This window comes from Equus przewalskii, chromosome 2, assembly GCF_037783145.1.
Source record: "Equus przewalskii isolate Varuska chromosome 2, EquPr2, whole genome shotgun sequence".
Taxonomy (NCBI): domain Eukaryota; kingdom Metazoa; phylum Chordata; class Mammalia; order Perissodactyla; family Equidae; genus Equus; species Equus przewalskii.
The window spans coordinates 4,841,847-4,858,543 of record NC_091832.1 but is presented as its reverse complement, the minus strand read 5'-3'; the positions used below and the strand labels follow the sequence as shown (position 1 = coordinate 4,858,543).

The 16,697-nt window shown below is 56.8% G+C and overlaps 3 protein-coding genes across 13 annotated transcripts in view; 2 read left to right on the top strand and 1 right to left on the bottom strand.

Annotated features, from left to right (window-relative positions):
• The window catches only part of ACOT11 (acyl-CoA thioesterase 11), a 59,352-nt gene extending 52,182 nt beyond the window's left edge, over nucleotides 1-7,170 (top strand). For all 5 annotated transcript variants that reach the window (XM_070592245.1, XM_070592255.1, XM_070592238.1 and 2 more), the window contains one exon: nucleotides 470-7,170. In XM_070592245.1, coding sequence (XP_070448346.1) covers nucleotides 470-625 — 156 coding nt within the window. In that variant the 3' untranslated portion in view covers nucleotides 626-7,170. The remainder of the gene's footprint in view (nucleotides 1-469) is intronic.
• On the bottom strand, nucleotides 694-16,131 carry FAM151A (family with sequence similarity 151 member A). Its single transcript, XM_008540875.2, has 8 exons — nucleotides 13,407-16,131; nucleotides 12,180-12,323; nucleotides 6,614-6,766; nucleotides 5,392-5,551; nucleotides 3,758-3,982; nucleotides 2,864-3,003; nucleotides 1,893-2,036; nucleotides 694-1,454 (listed from the first exon to the last, which is right to left on the bottom strand). Exons 1-8 carry the CDS (start codon nucleotides 13,531-13,533, stop codon nucleotides 781-783), a joined length of 1,767 nt encoding a protein of 588 aa, XP_008539097.1. The 5' UTR covers nucleotides 13,534-16,131; the 3' UTR covers nucleotides 694-780.
• MROH7 (maestro heat like repeat family member 7) overlaps nucleotides 15,977-16,697 on the top strand; it is a 48,082-nt gene continuing 47,361 nt past the window's right edge. For 2 of the 7 annotated variants that reach the window (XM_070592181.1, XM_070592198.1), the window contains exon 1: nucleotides 16,176-16,297. The gene's annotated coding sequence lies outside the window, so the exon portion shown is untranslated. Of the gene's footprint in view, nucleotides 16,398-16,697 lie in introns of all 7 variants that reach the window. The other 5 variants (XM_070592188.1, XM_070592220.1, XM_070592215.1 and 2 more) reach the window with 5 other exon arrangements.

The following is a 16,697-nucleotide window of genomic DNA, read 5'->3' as shown; positions in this document are numbered from 1 at the left end:
CTGAGAGTGAGCGGGGGTTGGGGGGTGCTGCAGCTCCCCATTCGCTGCCCGGCTGCCCTCAGGGCCCTGCGCCTCCCCAAGCGGGGTGCTCAGCCTGCATTTGACAACTTTAATGCATAAACAGATGAGCTTCTCAGAACGACCCCTGGGCTTATTTCTAACTTGTTTCTATGGCCCTAGAGTCCCTTCATTTAAATGGGATTCCATGCTGAGCTCTGGGGACCCAGTCCCTGTCCTACAGGGCCTCCCAGCTGGCAGGAGAGACGCACGATGACAGTACAGTGTGTGGTGACAGATGGAAGCCAGGCTGTCAGCACCCAGAGGAGGAGGGGTCAGGAAAGCTGCTGGAGGAGGTCAGCCTGCCAGGCATGCAGCCTTCGAAGGCCCCAGTGCTGGCTCGCGCTTGCTGCCTCCCAGCAGGTGCCCACTCAGCACGCCCCGCCCCTGAGCGTGGCTTCGTCTCCTGCAGGTGTCCTACTACAACCAGGCCACCCCGGGCTTTCTCAACTACGTGACCACCAACGTGGCCGGCCTCTCCTCGGAGTTCTACACCACCTTCAAGGCTTGTGAGCAGTTCCTCTTGGACAACCGGAACGATCTGGCCCCCAGCCTCCAGACCCTCTAGGCACCCTCAGTGGCCACCTCACGCCCACTCCCACTCCATCCTGCCCCCAAGGACACATGTGCAGTGCATTGAGGAAGATAGAGGCATTTATTCCTTCCTGCCTCCCCGTGGGAAGCCTTGACCCAGGGGTCCGCCAGCTCAGCACCACAAGGTGGTCAGTTTCTGCCAACATCTGCCAGCAGGTCTTCACGGTAGCTCTGGGGCAGCCTGTAGTAGACGCGGGTCCTGTCCACAGCCCTGGCTGCCAGCAGCACTGCCCGCACAGATGCATAGTTGCCCCCTGCAGGGCTGTGCTCCACCGTTACGGTGGCCCGGGCGGAGGCTGCCAGCAGCCTGGCCACAGCTGCAGCCCTGCTCCAGCCCAGCGGCCCAGCCTGCAGCTGGAAGGACACAGGTTGCCAGAGGCCCTGGCACAACTCCAGCATATCCGTGAGCAGCTGTTCCCTGTAGCCACTGCCCAGCACCTCCTCAGGCCAGCCTGGGGCCACTGTCACGTGGGGGAAAACCTCGGCCACAGCTGTAAGCAACTCCCTGCCAGCCACGTGACCAGGGACAACAAAACTCCCGTGGGAGACTGTGGCCCCAACCCACACAGGCCAAGGCAGGTGGCCAAGGGTGGAGAGGTGGGCCAGCATGGCCAGGGATGGCCGGAGGGCTGTGGGTTCTGCTATGTGCAAATGGATGCCCCAGCGTCCAGGGTGTGTGGCAAGCTGCAGCAGGCAGGACTCCAGTGTCAGGGCAGGGCCACCTGGAACACGTACGATAGGCACAGGGTCCCCAGCTGCAGGCCCCCGGAGGCCAATGTTCAGCAGGATCATGCCTTCTCTGTCTGGAAGAGGGAGTGGAGGCAACAGTGTCAGGTTCAGGTGAGCATGGGGGTGTCAGAGGCCCTTGTTCCAGAGAAGGTGGCATGGTGATGGGAGCAGCCAAGGGGGAGGAGCTGGGGCAAGGTCTGTCTGGGATCTGTCAACTGGGTCTGGGCTCCACATAGAAGGCTGCTTTATAAATGTGCCTGGGACTCATCACACCCCATGATAAGCCGCTAGCTCAGCTCTTGGCCTTGCCTGTGATTGAGCCCTGGGGCCTGTGCCCCCACTCCTGCAGCACCATATGGCTGAGGACTCCAGGGCGAAGGCCGGGAGCCCCATGCTCTTGACGCTTTGTCCTCCCCTTCCTCGTGGCCAGCCTGTTCCCGTGGTAACAGAGACCCGAGCAAAGGAAGCCCTGCAGTTTAGCCTGGAGCCCCGGGGCTGCAGGCAGACCTTACCTGGGACTTGAACTGTTGCCGTTCTTCCCTTGCCCTGGACTTCAGGAACCAGCCACTCCACGCTCAGACCATCCCCCCTGGGAAGCTGGAGCAGAGGGACCAGGCTGCCCCCGGTGTAGTAGCTTCTCTTCCTTGTGGTGTTCACTGTGGGCCCCCAAAGTGCCAGGATGAAGTGGTCCCCATTCATGGGGCGCCGTCTGTGTGCACGGCTCTCCATGCATTCTTTCTAAGCCTCACAGCAAGCTGCCAGGTAGCTCTAACTCCCGCGTCATAGGCTATAAGAAGTGACCCGCCCAAGGTCCTACAGCCAATAAGCAGAGTTGCTGGGATTGGAACCTGATGGAGCCGGGTCCCTCGGTCCCAAAGCTGGTGTTCCTCCCCTCACCTAGATGGCTCCCAAGGCAGGAGCGCGGAGTCTGACGCATCCCCTTTGAGGCGGCTTAACTGCAGGCCTCCTAGGTTTGCAGACAAGGGAATGAGGGCTTTGGGCAGGGAGCAGGGAGCGTCTGCAGCGTGGATTAGCAGGTGCGGTGTTGGGGCCGCTCTCTGAGCAAACCGCAGAGGAACGCACTGCGAGGGGCAGTGGACGGGCTTTGGAACTGGCTGGGTTCCAGCGTGAGCTGTGTCGCACACGAGCTGAATGGCTTTGTATAAACACTTAACTGTTCTGGACCTCACTTTCCCTATCCCTGAATATATCCCCTATATATATAACATACGTAGGGGATATATTATATATATATATATATATATATAAAATCGAATCCCTGTTTCGTGGATTTATGAAGCTGGGTAGCATACCGTACCAGGGTCTGGCACACAATAGGTGCTTAAAATGGCTCCTTCCTCCTATTCCACCCAGCATTTTCACCTCCCGATGCCCCGCCCTGCCAGCTCTGCTCGTGTCCAAGTGCTGCCCTTGCAGAATCCAGCCCACTGCCCTTCTCCACCCTTCCCAGATCCCTCCCTACCCGCGAGCTGCTTGAACTGCGACAGGACAGGCTCGAAGAGGTCATAATAGACTTGGTGGGTGGCGCTGTTGTCCCGGATGTAGAGGAGATCGTCCACTGACACGGGGTCCGAGGCACCCTGCCACAGTGTCAGGCTGTACCTGGGACCCAGAGAGACAGCTCAGCACTTGCCAGGGCCCAGCAAAGCCCTCAGCCCCACCCTGTGCTCAGAACTGGACCCTAGCTGGGCAGGGGCGGAGGCCCTTCTCCCTGAGCACTGCCCCCTTCCTGAGGGCGGAAGAAGCCACAGGGGCTTCAGGAGGCTGACTGCAAGCAGAGGCTGAGAGGGAGGGAGGATGGCGTGCCCTGCCTCCTCACTGGGATCTAATTCAGGGTCCTGACTTAGGAAAGTGACAAGGACAGAAGGGATGGGCACGCGGTGGGGTAGATGTCAAGTATGAAGAGGGGAAGGGGCAGCCTCTGGACTCCTGTGGGGAGGCTGAGGAAGTGGTGATGGGCAGACTGCAGGCCTGGGACGGGGGTTCCTCAGCCCCTACAGAGCCATCCTGGGGCGGGGCTGCAGGTGCAATCTATGTAGCCCCAGGGGCACAGCTGGCTCCCATGGGAGGAAGCCATGGGGAGGCAAATTGTGTCTCAGTACAAACACTTTCCAACAGGCAGGGAGTCAGCCACCAATGGATGGGCTACCTCAGGTGGTAGTGAGCTGCCCGCCACTAGAGGCATACAGGCAGAAAGCAGGGACATTGTAGCTGATGTGAGCACTAAAGGGGGTCGGACCAGGTGATCTTTAAGCCCCTCCCAGCTGTGAGCATCTGAGGTCCTCCCAGGGGCATTAGTGCCTGGAAGTGGGTTTGGAGGGAGCAGGGTCAGTGGCAGGGGCCTGGGCGTTTTCACCTCTCAGATTGGCCCAGCAGCCAGCTGAAGTGGGGCCAGGCAGCCCGCGCCATGACAGCCCGCACGGGGAAGGTGACCCTCTGCGGCAGCACTCCCACCAGCCCCTGCATCTCCTCCACCATGGCTCGGGTGTATGTCCCGCTTGGGAGCAGGGGCTCGTAGAGAGTGGTCCAGCCCGGAGACAGGGTGGCCTCAGGATACTTCTCCTGAACCAAGGCCAGGAACCTGCAGAGAATCAGAGACGCTGGACTCTGAGAGGCTCGCTGGCCCCTCCCTCACCTCCTGGGTCCCCATCACAGTGCTGGGAAGTGGCAGGGCCTGTTGAATGTGATATAAGCAGAGACCTAAAGAGCAGAAGTGGCTTGTTCAAGGTCCCACAAATAGGGCACGGACTTGGAGTCGGGGAGGCCTGGGTTCAGGTCCTGACTGTGGCCCTGGCAGCCCTTCAACCTCTGATTCTCAAAGATCCCTTCCAGCAGGACAGCGCTTCTTAAACATCCCCCTATGGGCAGAGGAGACGCAAGCCAGGGCCAGGGGTGGGGTCTGGGCCTTGCCAGCTGCGAGCCTCTGAAGCTTCAGGTTTTATTTTTAAATTTCATGCAAATTTTAGTAGGCAAATGATGTTACCCTCTCCTCGTCCCCAAACTGTTGGGTGAAATCAGTAGTCCAAGAAGACAAACCATATTTATCTTGGGCCACTGACTACATTTTTCACACTGCTGCTCTCCAAATGCCCCTCAATTTGAGAATCACAACAAATATTGGCTGGCTGCACTGTCGGCTGGTTGGCTGGACAGATGGATGGATGGTAAAGAGCGTGGGGCTTAGAATCGGAGAGGCCTGGCTTTGAATCTTTGCTCTGCCGATTATTAGACTTGGGTGGGTCATTCAACTTTGATGAGATAGTTCCCGTATTAGAAGTATGAAGGTAATAGTACCCACCTCATGCTCATCGTAAGAGTTAGTGGTATTCTACAACTAAAGTGTGCAAGACGGTGCCTGGGACGCGCGATAAACATTCAACAGACTGAGCCTCAGTTGTCAGTTTTCTCAGCTGCAAAATGGGGGCAGGCACTTCTAACCTGGTGTTGCCATGTAAGGATCCAATCAGACACATTCTCTCTGTTACGTGGCCCTTCTTTGCAAACTGTCAAGCACCATGCGGTGGGTGTGTGTGAGGGCTGCTAGTGGCGGTGCTGGGTTTCAGAGAGGCTGGGGAAGGCTCAGCGCTTTAGACTCTTCTAGCAGGCCCAGCCCTGCCCTGGTCACTGGGCCCGTCTGCTGTCCGGGAATTCCCAGTGTAGTAGGCATGACAGACCTGTACTCTGACAATGACAACCCAATGAAATCAGGGCTGTTAGAAGGAGGTGTCGGTACTGAGGGCCCCAGAGGAAGTCCCTCAGCAGCCTGGGGTGTCAGGGAGGTTTCTGGAGGAGGTAATGACAGGGCGAGGGTTCACCAGGAAATGGGAGAAAGGCATTCGAGGCAGAGGGAACAGCATGTGCAAAGGCTCAGAGGTTAGATTACGTGGTGTGGCTTGAAGCAAACTCAGCAAAGGTCCCCTGAGCACTTCCTGTGCCAGATGTGGAAAGAAGAGAGCTGCACACAGCTGGGGCGGAGAGGTGAACGCTCACCGCGTGGCATTGACCTCGACTGAGATGGGCACATTGGGGCCCCTCAGGATGTCGGCGTTGATCCACACAGGCCTCCGGACTCTCCCGTCCTCTGTCAGCCGCCGCAGGAGGTCCAGGGAGGGGCCCACGGCCTTGAGGCTCTTGAAGTCCAGTTTGATGCCTGTGGGGAGGGGGCGTGGGCTTGGAGAACTGGCCCCTTCTCAAAGGAAGGAGGAACTGGAAGACGTGGCTTCTTGGGGCAGAGAGCAAGTACGGTGTGCGGGGGAGGCAGGAAGACAGGGGCCAGGGTCCCACTGCGTGTGAAGAGGGCTTTCAAAGAGGCAGAGAGGTAACCTACCAAGAAAGGACCTCCCTCTGCAGGAGTGAGCTCCTGGCCCCCGGGGGAAGCAAGCAGAGGCCAGCTAAGAGCTTGGGACTTGGGGCTGGAGCCGGGGTTGTCAAGCATCTGACAAAAAGGGACTGTGATTCTCAGACAGGGCAGGCTCAGGGAGGGGGTCCTGGGCCACCAAGCCTGTGGGGAGGCCATTCGGCTGTTGGGAAGGGGCGTTTGAGTAGGGGAGGGCCATGCGGTAGAAGGAGGACCCAGCGTGGACCCATTCTACTGAGGGTTGTGAAGAACCGGGATGAAGAGGGGGCAGGAGCTGAGGCTGGGAAGTTAGAGGGGGCTGTTGGAAACCACGCCAAGGAGATCACACTTCGTCCTGAGGACAATGGGGAGCCGTGGAGAGTTAAAGCAGGGAAGTGACATGACGATCAGCGTTTTGGCAAGCACACTGAGGTAGGGCTGAGTGTGGAGGTGGGGCTGAGTGTGGAGGTGGGGCTGAGTGTGGAGGTAGGAGGTCCAGGAGAGGTCATGTGGCTGGATCTGGATCAGGGGCTGGGTTAGGGGTTAGAATTGGGAGGTGCAGCTGCTGAGTGGGGGTGGGGGTGAGGGAGAGGGAGGCATCAGGCGACTGGCCGGGGCTGTGCAGGGGAGGGTGGAGTTAGACTTTGAATGCTGCAGATCTGTTCTGTGGATGCGGGCACTCTGCAGTTTACCCTGTGCTTCCACACCCCAGCTCACCTGCTCTGCCTGAGCCGGGGCCTTGGAAACGGGGGTGGGGCTGGAAAGCCGAGCCCAGGAGCCACACATGGTGGGCTTGGACCTGCCTCCCAGTGGAGGGGTCCCTGCACATTCGGCCTGAGGCCCAGAGGGTGGGGGGGCCCGGGGCCAGGTTCCTACCCTTCTGAGAAGAGGCGAGCACAGCCTCCAGCCAGTGCTGCAGGGTATTGTCGCTGTAGACGGCCGGGGGGTGCGCCATGACGGGGACCCCTGTCTCGTTGGCTGTATTGAGTCCCTCCACTGTGACGTCTGCCTCCAGGACCATGGCGTTGCCTGTGCAACAGGCAGAACGAGATCAGCTCCTTTCTCTAAAACACAATTTTTCTCACCGGCACAGTACTACATGTTTTTAATAGAATATTTGGAAAATACAGAAAAGCAGGAAGAAGAGAAACCGTCGTCCACATTTCCATCACAGTTCACTTTTGGATGTATTTTCTTCCATTTTTGTCTGTGTATAGTTTTTACACACTTGAGACCTCCCTGCATTTATAATTTTTAATCTTTTCTTTCAATGTTACAACACATTTTCACAGTCTTTTCTATGACTCGTTAAAAAAAAAGAGCTGATGCCCTGCCTGAGGGCGCTCGCGTGGTTCGCTTCACCACTCCCTAGTCCTGAGACGGGTCGGTCGTTTCTCAGTTTTTGCTACTAATAAATAATGCTGCATCTTTTATTCTGCTGTTTGGATTATTTCTGATCCCAACTTGTGGAATTTGAGTCAAGGCAACACAGGGACCTTTTGAAAGCCCATATTATCAAACTACCGTCCAGAAAAATGGCTCTGGTTCATGTTCCTGCCAGAAGTGCGTGAGCTTGCCCGTCTCGCTGCATCCTGACAGCCCGAGGAAATCGTTATTTTAACTCAGTCAGGTGGCTGTCGGTGGCTGTCGGGTGACCCTGCCCTCGAGAGCCAGTCTCGGAGGGAGTGGGGCCTTTCCAGTGGGAAGCAGATGCTCGGAGACCCTGCGAGGAGCCCTCTGGGCCTGGGGGGTGTCGTGGGGGCGGGAGGGGTCGCTTTCAGCTCCCGTAACTTCACAGAATGTTGGCCTCAGAGGGGCCTTTTCTCCCCGGTTACCCTCAGCCTCCTGACCCGTCCTCTCACCTCCAGCACCGCTCTCCTCCAAGTCCGTTCTCTACACAGCCACTAGAATGAGTGTTCTAAACACATGCCCGATTGTGTCACGTCTGTCAAAAAACAAACACAAGCGCCCCACCGTTGCCCTGAGAATCGAATCCAAATTCCTTCCCCTTGTCTTTGCGGTCCCGTGTGCCCAAGCCCTGGCAAGCTTTCCAGTCTCACCTAGAGTCCTTCTTCCCTCAACCTCTAGGTTCCAGCCACTGCAGCTTCTCCAACATAATGTGCACACAAGTCACCCAGGAGCAGTCAAGACGCAAGTAGGTCTGGGCGGGGCCCGAGATGCTGCGTTACTAACAAGCTCCCCGGTGACGCCCACGCTGCTGGTCCGTGGACCACACTTTGAGTATCGAGGCTCGAGTTTGTCTTGTCCTCCCATCTCTGGGCTCTTACATGTGGCTGTTACCTTGACAGCACTCTTTCCTCTACAGCTTTACCAGGCGGCCTCCTGCTCATCTATCGGTGTTGGCTTAAAATAGCTCATCCTCAAGCCCCACGCCTGATGGAAGTCAGGTCTCCTGCCTCTTGCTTCTCCTTTGAGGGCTCAGCCCCCGTATAAGGCGCACTCAGCCTCCCTGAGTGTAAGCGCCGGGGAGCAGGCTCTCGGGCTGCCCTGACCATCACTTGGATTTCCAGGGCCTCGACGGTACCAGGCCTAAAGGGGAGCTTCCGGAATGGTTGTTGAATGATGAACGGCTGAATGAATGAATGACAGAAATGTCCAGATCAATGAGCCCGGTCCAGAAAGGTGAAAGAGCTTGCCCAAAGTCACAGAGAACTTTTACAGATCTCTCTGAAGTCGAGGTGTCTGGATTTCCAGGAGGGGCAGGAAGCTGAGTGCCAGGCGGTCCCCCCGCTGCGCCAGGCACTCGCACCGCCCCATTTCATGCTTGTGTTCAACATCCCTCTCAGAGTGCGGACTCCGGGTTCCTCAGGCGCAGGATGGAGACGAGCTTCCCTGGGCTGCGACCGCAGGACATGGACATAAAGGCGTGCTATAAGCCGGGAGGGGCTTTATGCGGGTGGCCTTTATTTTTATGGCTTGAACACAGTCCTTTCTTGTCTTAACTTTCGGTTCCGTGGGACTGCAGAGAGAGGGGTCCAAAGGGTTGGACCCAGCGAGGCCCAGAGTAGCCAGGCCCAAGGGGGACAGCTGGGCAGATGAGAGGGTAGCTCAAGAGAATGGATGCTGAGGGGTCTCCTTCCCCATCTAACAGGGGCCAGTTCATTGTTGGGGAGGTGAGGGTGCATTGGGAGGGGGTCAGGGCTGGGAGCCAGGTCTCTGAGTCCCTCTGACCCTCTGCTGCTGCAGCCTCACTTGATTTGCACCAGCTGCCTCCCTTGAGACACCGTGAGCCCCTTGAAGACAGGGTCACATCTTAGTCATTTCTGAACCTTCCTCCTGAGCTTGGCCCAGAGCAGGGGCCCAGCAAAGGCTTGGTGAACTGGATTAGAGACTGATGGAAAGTACATCCTGGACCTTGCCTCCACCTGGATCCAGCTTCTTTCTGGGAAAGCCTTCTCCCTTGTCATTAAAAGCTGCTACTTGCCTTGTCGATGCTGCATCTTGGGGCCGACTTGCTTGGGTGGGCGTGTGAAGAAGGAACAGGATGAGGGCAAGATCAGGTTCCCGTGGCCACAGCAGGAGCCCTGGTCCTCAGGGGGCACGGCCAGCTGGGAAGGAGTGCTGCTCTCCAGAGAGAGCAGACAGGAAGTTAGCAGGCCCGCCCTCCCCTCACCCCCACAGGCCAGGAGCTGTGCACTTCTCATGCAGGCAGGAGAGCGCCAGGCCAAGGTGCAGACCCTGGACAGACTGCTATCTTCCAGGCCCAGCCCGAACACTTGCAAGCTGCGTGAACTTGAGCAGGTTCCTTGACCTCTCTGTGCCTCCTTTTCCTCATTTGCTAGAATTAAATAATAAAATATCCTTGGCTAGGCGTTCACTGTTAATTATTATCTGCATGGAGTAGCTCATTTAACTAGGGTGACCAGACGTCCCCATTTACCTGGGCTAGTTCGGTGTGTTTCTGCTGTCTCAGCATAATTATGAATGATCTCTTTCACAGTCAAAAGTGCCTTGGTTTGGACAATAAATGACACCGTCGTCCTACCAACGCACATTTTACGGCGGGGAAAAGGGAGCCGCAGACAGGTGAAGTCTCTTGTCCCAAATCCCTCCTCTGGTCAGTGGCGGAGGTAAAATCTGAACCCAGTTCTGTCTGCCTCCCGGGCCTTCGCTCTGGCCTGGCGTCTCTACGTGGATGGCCAGTCATGTCCAAGATGACTTCCCAAACTAGCCCCACCACTGGCTCACGCTTAGGGGCCCCACCCTGGTTGTGGTGCCACCCTCTTCCCAGAGACCTACCCCAGGACCTGGCAGGACCCTCAGGGAGAGAACTGGGCTGGGGTCCTCTCTGGACCCCTGAAGCTCTGCTAAGGGTGCCTCTCCATGCTCCGTCTGCTGGGTGCGGCCTGGTGGGGGCTCTTGGCTTGCTTCTTGGCCAAGGTCCTGGCTCGTGGGGCCAGATCCCTTGTCTGCTGCCCCAGGATGAGCCGGTGGTGGGGTGAGGGGATGGGTCCTCTTTGTCTCCCTTTAGGCCTCACCTCCCAGATAAGAGTCCTCTCACTCTGGCCTGGTCCCCTCATCAGGGGAGAGTTCTCCGTCCTCCTTATCACCAAGATCTGGCCATCAGCCTCCCATTCAGAGGAGACCTCTGAAGCAGCAGCAAACTGGCTCCATCCAGCCTGTGATGGCCTCTCCTCTGCTGACCACCAAGCCTGCCTCTTCCAGGAAGTCCTCCCTAGGGACTCATTTATTCTTTCTTTCAGCAAGCCTTTACCAGGCACTTACTCCCAGGCCCTCTGGTGTGGTGACTCTGCAGGAATAAGAGCGAGAGGCCTGGCGCCTATCTTGTTCTGCTTCAGACCTGCTGTGTGACCTCGGATGAGACTCTCTTCCACTCTGGACCCCACTTTCTTCATCTGAAATTGAGGGATTTGGGCTGAGCAGTGGTTCTCGAAGTGTGGTCCTAGGACCGGGAGCATCAGTGTCATCTGGGAACTTATTAGAAATGCAAATTCTTGGCCCCAGAACCACTGAATCAGAAACTCTGGGGGTGGGCTGGCAGTCTGTTCCTTCTGAAGCATGCTCAAATTTGGGGGCCTTTCTTTCCATCTTGTATTTGTTTTTTTCTGAGGAGGATTTGCCCAGAGCTGACGTCTGCTGCCAATCTTCCTCTTTTTGTATGTGAGCCACTGCCACAGCATGGCCACTGACAGATGAGTGGTGTAGGTCTGCGCTCGGGCACTGAACCTGGGCTGCCAAAGCGGATCACACAGAACTTAACCACTAGGCCACCAGGACTGGCCCTTCATCTTGTATTTTTGTTGTTAGCTCTGTCAAGTTGATTCCAACTCCTAGCCACCTGTGTACAACAGAGCGGAACCCTGCCCGGTCTTTTTGCACCATCCTCTCACCTGCTGATGCTGTACCAGACAATGTTCCCCTGCTGTTTGTGGGGTTTTCATGGCTGATTTTTTTTGGCAGTAGGTGGCCAGGTCCTTCTTCCTGGTCTGTCTGAGTCTGGAAGCTCTGCTGAAACCTGTCCAGCATGGGTGACTCTGCTGGTATTTGAAATACTGGTGGCAGAGCTTTCAGCATCACAGCAACACACAGCCACCACACTATGGCAACCGACAGATGGGTGGTGTGGTGCCCTGATCAGGAAGGAACCTGAAGTGGGCGTTGAGACCACCGAACCATAATCACTAGCCCACCAGGGCCGGCTTCCGCCTTGTCGGGTTACTACTTTAGAGTTTAGGAGCACGTTCATGAACATTGTCTACTGAGCTTCCCAACAGCCCTGAAGGAGAGCTTGTCTTCTCTGCTGAACCGGGTCAGGCGTTATGCAGCGGTTCAGAGCGTGGGGGCCGACCGCTCGGGGTTCCTGTGTTGGCTTAGCCACTTGCAAATAGTGTGGCGTTGGGTAAATTACCCAACTTTTCTGAGCCTTCGTTTTCCTTCTGTCACATGGTACCCACGAAACAAGTTGCCCGTAATCTTAGGAGAACCCCTGTGGAAGGTGTGTGTGTGCCCCATGGTGAGCAATCGCTGACTGGTTGCCATAATCACTCTGCATTGGAGACTCAGAGGTGTTACACAGTTTGCTCAGGTTTTTACAGCTCGTTTTGGTAGCACTGGGCCTGAGACTCACATTTTCTGGCCTCCTCAGGCTTTGAGGGCAAAGGCCTCCTTAGCAGGGACAGCTGTCACCTGACAGGTCGTGGGAGGGAGGGCGGTACACGATGACTTTGGAATCAGACATCTGGTTCAAATCCTCGGCTCAGAGCTTATCAGCTGCACAAGCTGAGCCAGTCACTTAACCTCTCTGAGCCCCGCTTCCTCGTGTGGAATATGACGAGCATGTGTCGATAGCCATCACAACCCACCTCATAGGTCATGTTGTCTCATCCCCACTTCTGCCCTCCCTCCATCTCCTGCTCCTCCCCCCACCCCAGCCTGTCCCAGTCCTCGCAGCTGGACTTACCACTCAGGGCAGCCCCCATCTCTTCCTGGCTGTTGGCAGCGTGGTACCAGGTGACCAGCAGGCCGTCCCGTTGGCTGATCTGGCCCTGGCTCAGCAGGTAGTCCAGCATGTCAGCATCTGGGCGGCAGGCCGCCTGCTCACAGCCTGGAATGAAGGCCGAGGGGGCTGTGAGCATCGGTTTCTGCTCCAGCCCAAGACTCCCACCCATTCACCCCACTACCCCTCCGTGGGCTCCCAGGTGTGTTCAGCATGCCATCTGACAGAGAGACAGTGGGACCCCGGAGTTCATCAGTGCTGTGAGAGAGGGAAATACTAGGCTTCTGGGCACAAGGAGGTCCCGAAGCAGCCTGGGGCCGTCAGGTTTACAGAGAAGGGCACATTTAAGGGGGACCTTGACGGATGGTGTGAATTTGACGGAAAAGGGGGACTAGGTTGCTCTGGACAGAGAGAACAGTATAAGCAAAGGCTTGGCTGTAGAAAAGAGAGTGGCTGCCTAAAGGAATGGCCATTGGCCTGTTACGGACAGATGCTGAGGAGCGGAACAGGGCAAGCCTGGAAAGAGGGCCGTGATCAGGTTGTAAATGGCCTTGAATGACAGCAAAGGAGTTGGGTGTGCGCTGAGGGCAGCGAGCAAGGTTTCTTTAGAAAGATCTCTCTGACTGCAGAGCGACCTGGGCTGGCGAGAGCAGGCAGGAGACAGGGACTGTGAGGGAAGCGGAAGGCCGCTGCAGGGTCCAGGAGGAGACGGAGGCCTGGGGGGGGAGGGCAGGGCCGGCGGGGATGGAGGGTGGAGGGTCCGAAGGCAGAACCCTTAGGGCGCAGGGACTGAGGCTGCAGGCTGAGGCAGAGGGGGCATGGAGGCTCGTCCCAGGTCCCCGTGGGAGCAGAGGCACTGGGACGAGCAGGCATCCGGGGGAGGGGATGAGTTCAGCTCCGTCTGCTGAGTTTGAGATGCCCGCGTGACCCCCCAAGAAGGAACGTCTACTGGGGGCCCAGAGGGAGGTTTGGGCGGAAGACTGAGTTTTGGTGGTCTTCGGGCAGCTGAAGCCTTGTGGAGGAGGAAGGGAAAGAAAGTTAATGGAACCTTCTGCTGGGGATGAAATTTTGGTGGGTATGTGGGACGGGAGAGGAAGGCATCACAGCTGTCAATGGGGACAGAGGCTTGGTGGGCACAAGGAGTGAGCGAAGGGGGAAGCCAACCAGATGGCGTGATGGGGAGGCCCCTACCTGGCCGAGTCTGCTGCTGCAGCGTGAAGCCCAGGACCATCCCGATGGCGAACACCAGAGCCATGCTGGCACTGCCAGCGAGGGCCCACCTGGTCTGACTGTCTGCACAGCCCTTCCTGCAGGCCATGATGCCCTTCTCTGGGAGCTCCCCCAGTTCTTCACTGCCCAGAGTTCTCGGAGGCTCCCTGCAGCTGGGATCTGGTGGGAGGCAGGAGCCCCCAGTGGCACCCACTTCTCCCCTGGCCAGGCCAGCCCCTGCAGGCCGGGACGTCCCAGTGTGGAGACAGCTCCCCGGGCCCTCCTTCCTCCCTGCCCTCCTCCTCTTCCCTCACCCTCCGGGGATCTTAACAGGTCAAGCAGAAAATCTTGCCACCCCCTAAGTGACCCCTGAGCGCGTGAGGAGGCAGCAGAGTATGTCGGACTGAGCGCCTGGACATCTAGAATCCTCAAGAGTGAGGATAAAATAAAGAATTTTTTTGGCAAACAAAAACTGAAAGAGTTTACCAGTAACAAACTCTTATTAAGGAAATGCTAAAGGCTGTTATTCTTCAGGCAGAAGAAAATTGATCCCAGGTAAAGGCTCTGAGATTCAATTTAAAAAATGGTCAGCCAAGATGTTCATAAGGTACTTACTGAATCTAAACAAACACTGACCCCATGAAACAAGAATGTCTCATTGGTAGGGTTTAGAACAGAACTGGACCGGAATAAAGGGTAACAATAGTGTGTCAGTTGGGAGGTGGCTGACTGGGGTTGATCTCTTCCAAGGTCCTTGTGTGTTTGGCTTTTGCTTTTCTGAAGGTGGACAGCAGCACTACTCCATTTCAGACTTTGCTATGTGAGGCGTGCGTGTCAAGACGACAAGCGTAACCCCGAAAAATAGATATAGAGTATGTAGGTTCCAAACAAACAGAAAAGGGCGAAAAAGGAGTTGGGGAAGGCAGGTGAATTCTGCACTCCTAAAGAAGGCGAGAGAGGAGGAAGAAGACGTGAAAGAGGAGAGATTCCACTCCTGATACGCAAAGGAGCCCCTGCTGGGCGGGCGCCCTGGGGATAACACTGTGAACTCTGGACCCAAACAAAGGTCTGCAGGCTGTGGAAAGAGATCAGCAGCACGGGGAGCCTAGCGGGGAGCCGACATGTGGAAGGAACCAGGTGCAAAAAAATGTAAAATCTCACAAACCTAACATTGAACCACAGAAGCCAAACGCCGTAGAGTGTTGGTGTATATTCCATTTCCATAAAGTAGAAAAACAGGCAGATCCAAAGGACGGTGATGGAAGGCAGGGGAGGGGCTGCCCTTGGTGAGGGGACAGTGACTGGAAGGCCTGGTGTCCTGTGAGGTTCCATTTCTGGATCTGGGTGCCGGTTACATGGGTGCACTCACGCCATGAAAATTCACCAAAATTGACATGATTCCTGCAGTTTTCTATATGTATATGATGCTTCAGCACAAATTTTAAAAATTGAAAAGGGAGCAGGAAGAAGGTGGACAGGCAGGCAGGGGCAGGTGGTGAGGCGGCCTCAATGCCAGACCAAGGGGCGTGGCCGTGACCATGACCGTGCAGGCGGTGGGAGGTGAACGATGGAGGTGGCTAGCAGAGGGGAGAGCCTGCCCTGTGGGACCTTGTTGAGAAGACTGGCCAGAACCTGGGCCTCCGAAGACGAGGACCCAAGCCAGGACGAAGGGTGTGGGGTTGGAGGGACAGGACGGATTTGGAGGCAAAATTGGAAGGACTTGGTGGTTAATTGGGTGAATGAGGCCAGGGGAGGGAGGGAGAAGTGGAAAGGGGCTCTTGGAGAGGCAGAGTGAGTGAGGGGCTGGGTGAGAAGCAGCAAGTTTGAAGGGAGAATTTTTGCTGAGAGAGAGAACATGACCAAGTTGGCAGGCCGTGGGGAAGAAGCGAGTGGAGGAAGAACCCGGGGTCAGGCCCCTGAGTGAGCTGAGGGCGCAGGGCAGGAGAAGGGAAGGCAGATCTGAGGGGGCTGGCAGGGGATCCACTGTCCAGCGCTGTGGGCCCCCAGGGGTGGGGGCTGTGTCTGATGAAGCCAATTTCTGGGCCTCACAGCTCAGAAGGTCACGTGATGCACACAGCCTATCCTGAGATCGGCCTGGGGAGACGGGAATACAGCTTAATGGACAGTTCCACTGTCGTTTTGAAGTCTTTCTATCTAGACACTGGTAATCTTGACCAGCTTTGTCATTGCTCATCGTTAAAAAGCTTTCCTCCGGAAAGACAGCGGTGTCTCCATTTCCTTATCACAGAATCTAGGCTTCACTGTCTGGTTCTCCTGGCCCAGCCCTTGTGCGCGCTGCTCCACTGTTATCTGTGCCGCGGGTGTAGGAAGAGATAAGCGACACTGGCAGTGTCCTGGCTCTGACCTTGGGCCCATCTTTTCCCTCGTGGGTCTCAGTTTCCTCGTCACAGACCACCTGATTCCAGAGCCCTTTGCACACACCACGCTACCCTCAGGGCTCCATCTCAGGTCTGCTGTCCCCCAAACCTACAGTGTTCCTCAGAACCACACTGTCACCCCAAGATAAGTGGAGGCACGAGGTCATGTTCCGAGGGGCTTTGACGGGGAGCCCAAGGGCCGGGAAGGGAGTTCGGTCTCCACTGGGGTGAGGGCATTTCCAGGCAGTGGTGGAGGGTCTGAAGACAGACCCTTCTCTGGAAGACCACCTCCCTGCGTCTCCCTGCTGTGTAGGCAGGAGAGGGCCCTCATTGGCCTGGAACTCCTGAGTGGTGGTGACCTCACAAAGACCGTGACACTGGCCTGGGCTGGGGGGGAGCCGAGGTAAGCTGAGGTGGCTCTGGGGAAGCCCCAGGGGTGGGCGCAGCCTCCACAGCCTCCAGAAGGCAGTTACCACCTTGACCCCACTCCCTTAGGTAAAAGTCTCCCCCCTCTGGCTGTAATTCCACAGTTAGAGCTTTACACGTTGGGCTCAAAGCTGAATTTTCTGTTACCATGTGGATGCCCCCGGTGGAGGTAACACATTGAACTTTATGTCAGCAGCTCAAGGCTCGTGGAGAAAGAGTTTAGGCCGTCAACTTCTGAGAGCATGGGGCGTAGGAGGCGGGGGGAACAGGGGAGCAGGAGAGTGGGAAGGCCCAGGAAGGAGTACCATAGACTGGGGGAAGAGAAGGCAGACAACCTGGATGCCAGGTTGGTCTCTTTCTCAGGTCTCCCCCACCCCCCCACGGGGAGGAAGGGCTGGTGGGGATGAATGTTTGTTGAGCGCCCACTGGGGGCTGGGCGCTGGGATCACAACTACGTGCGTTATCCCAT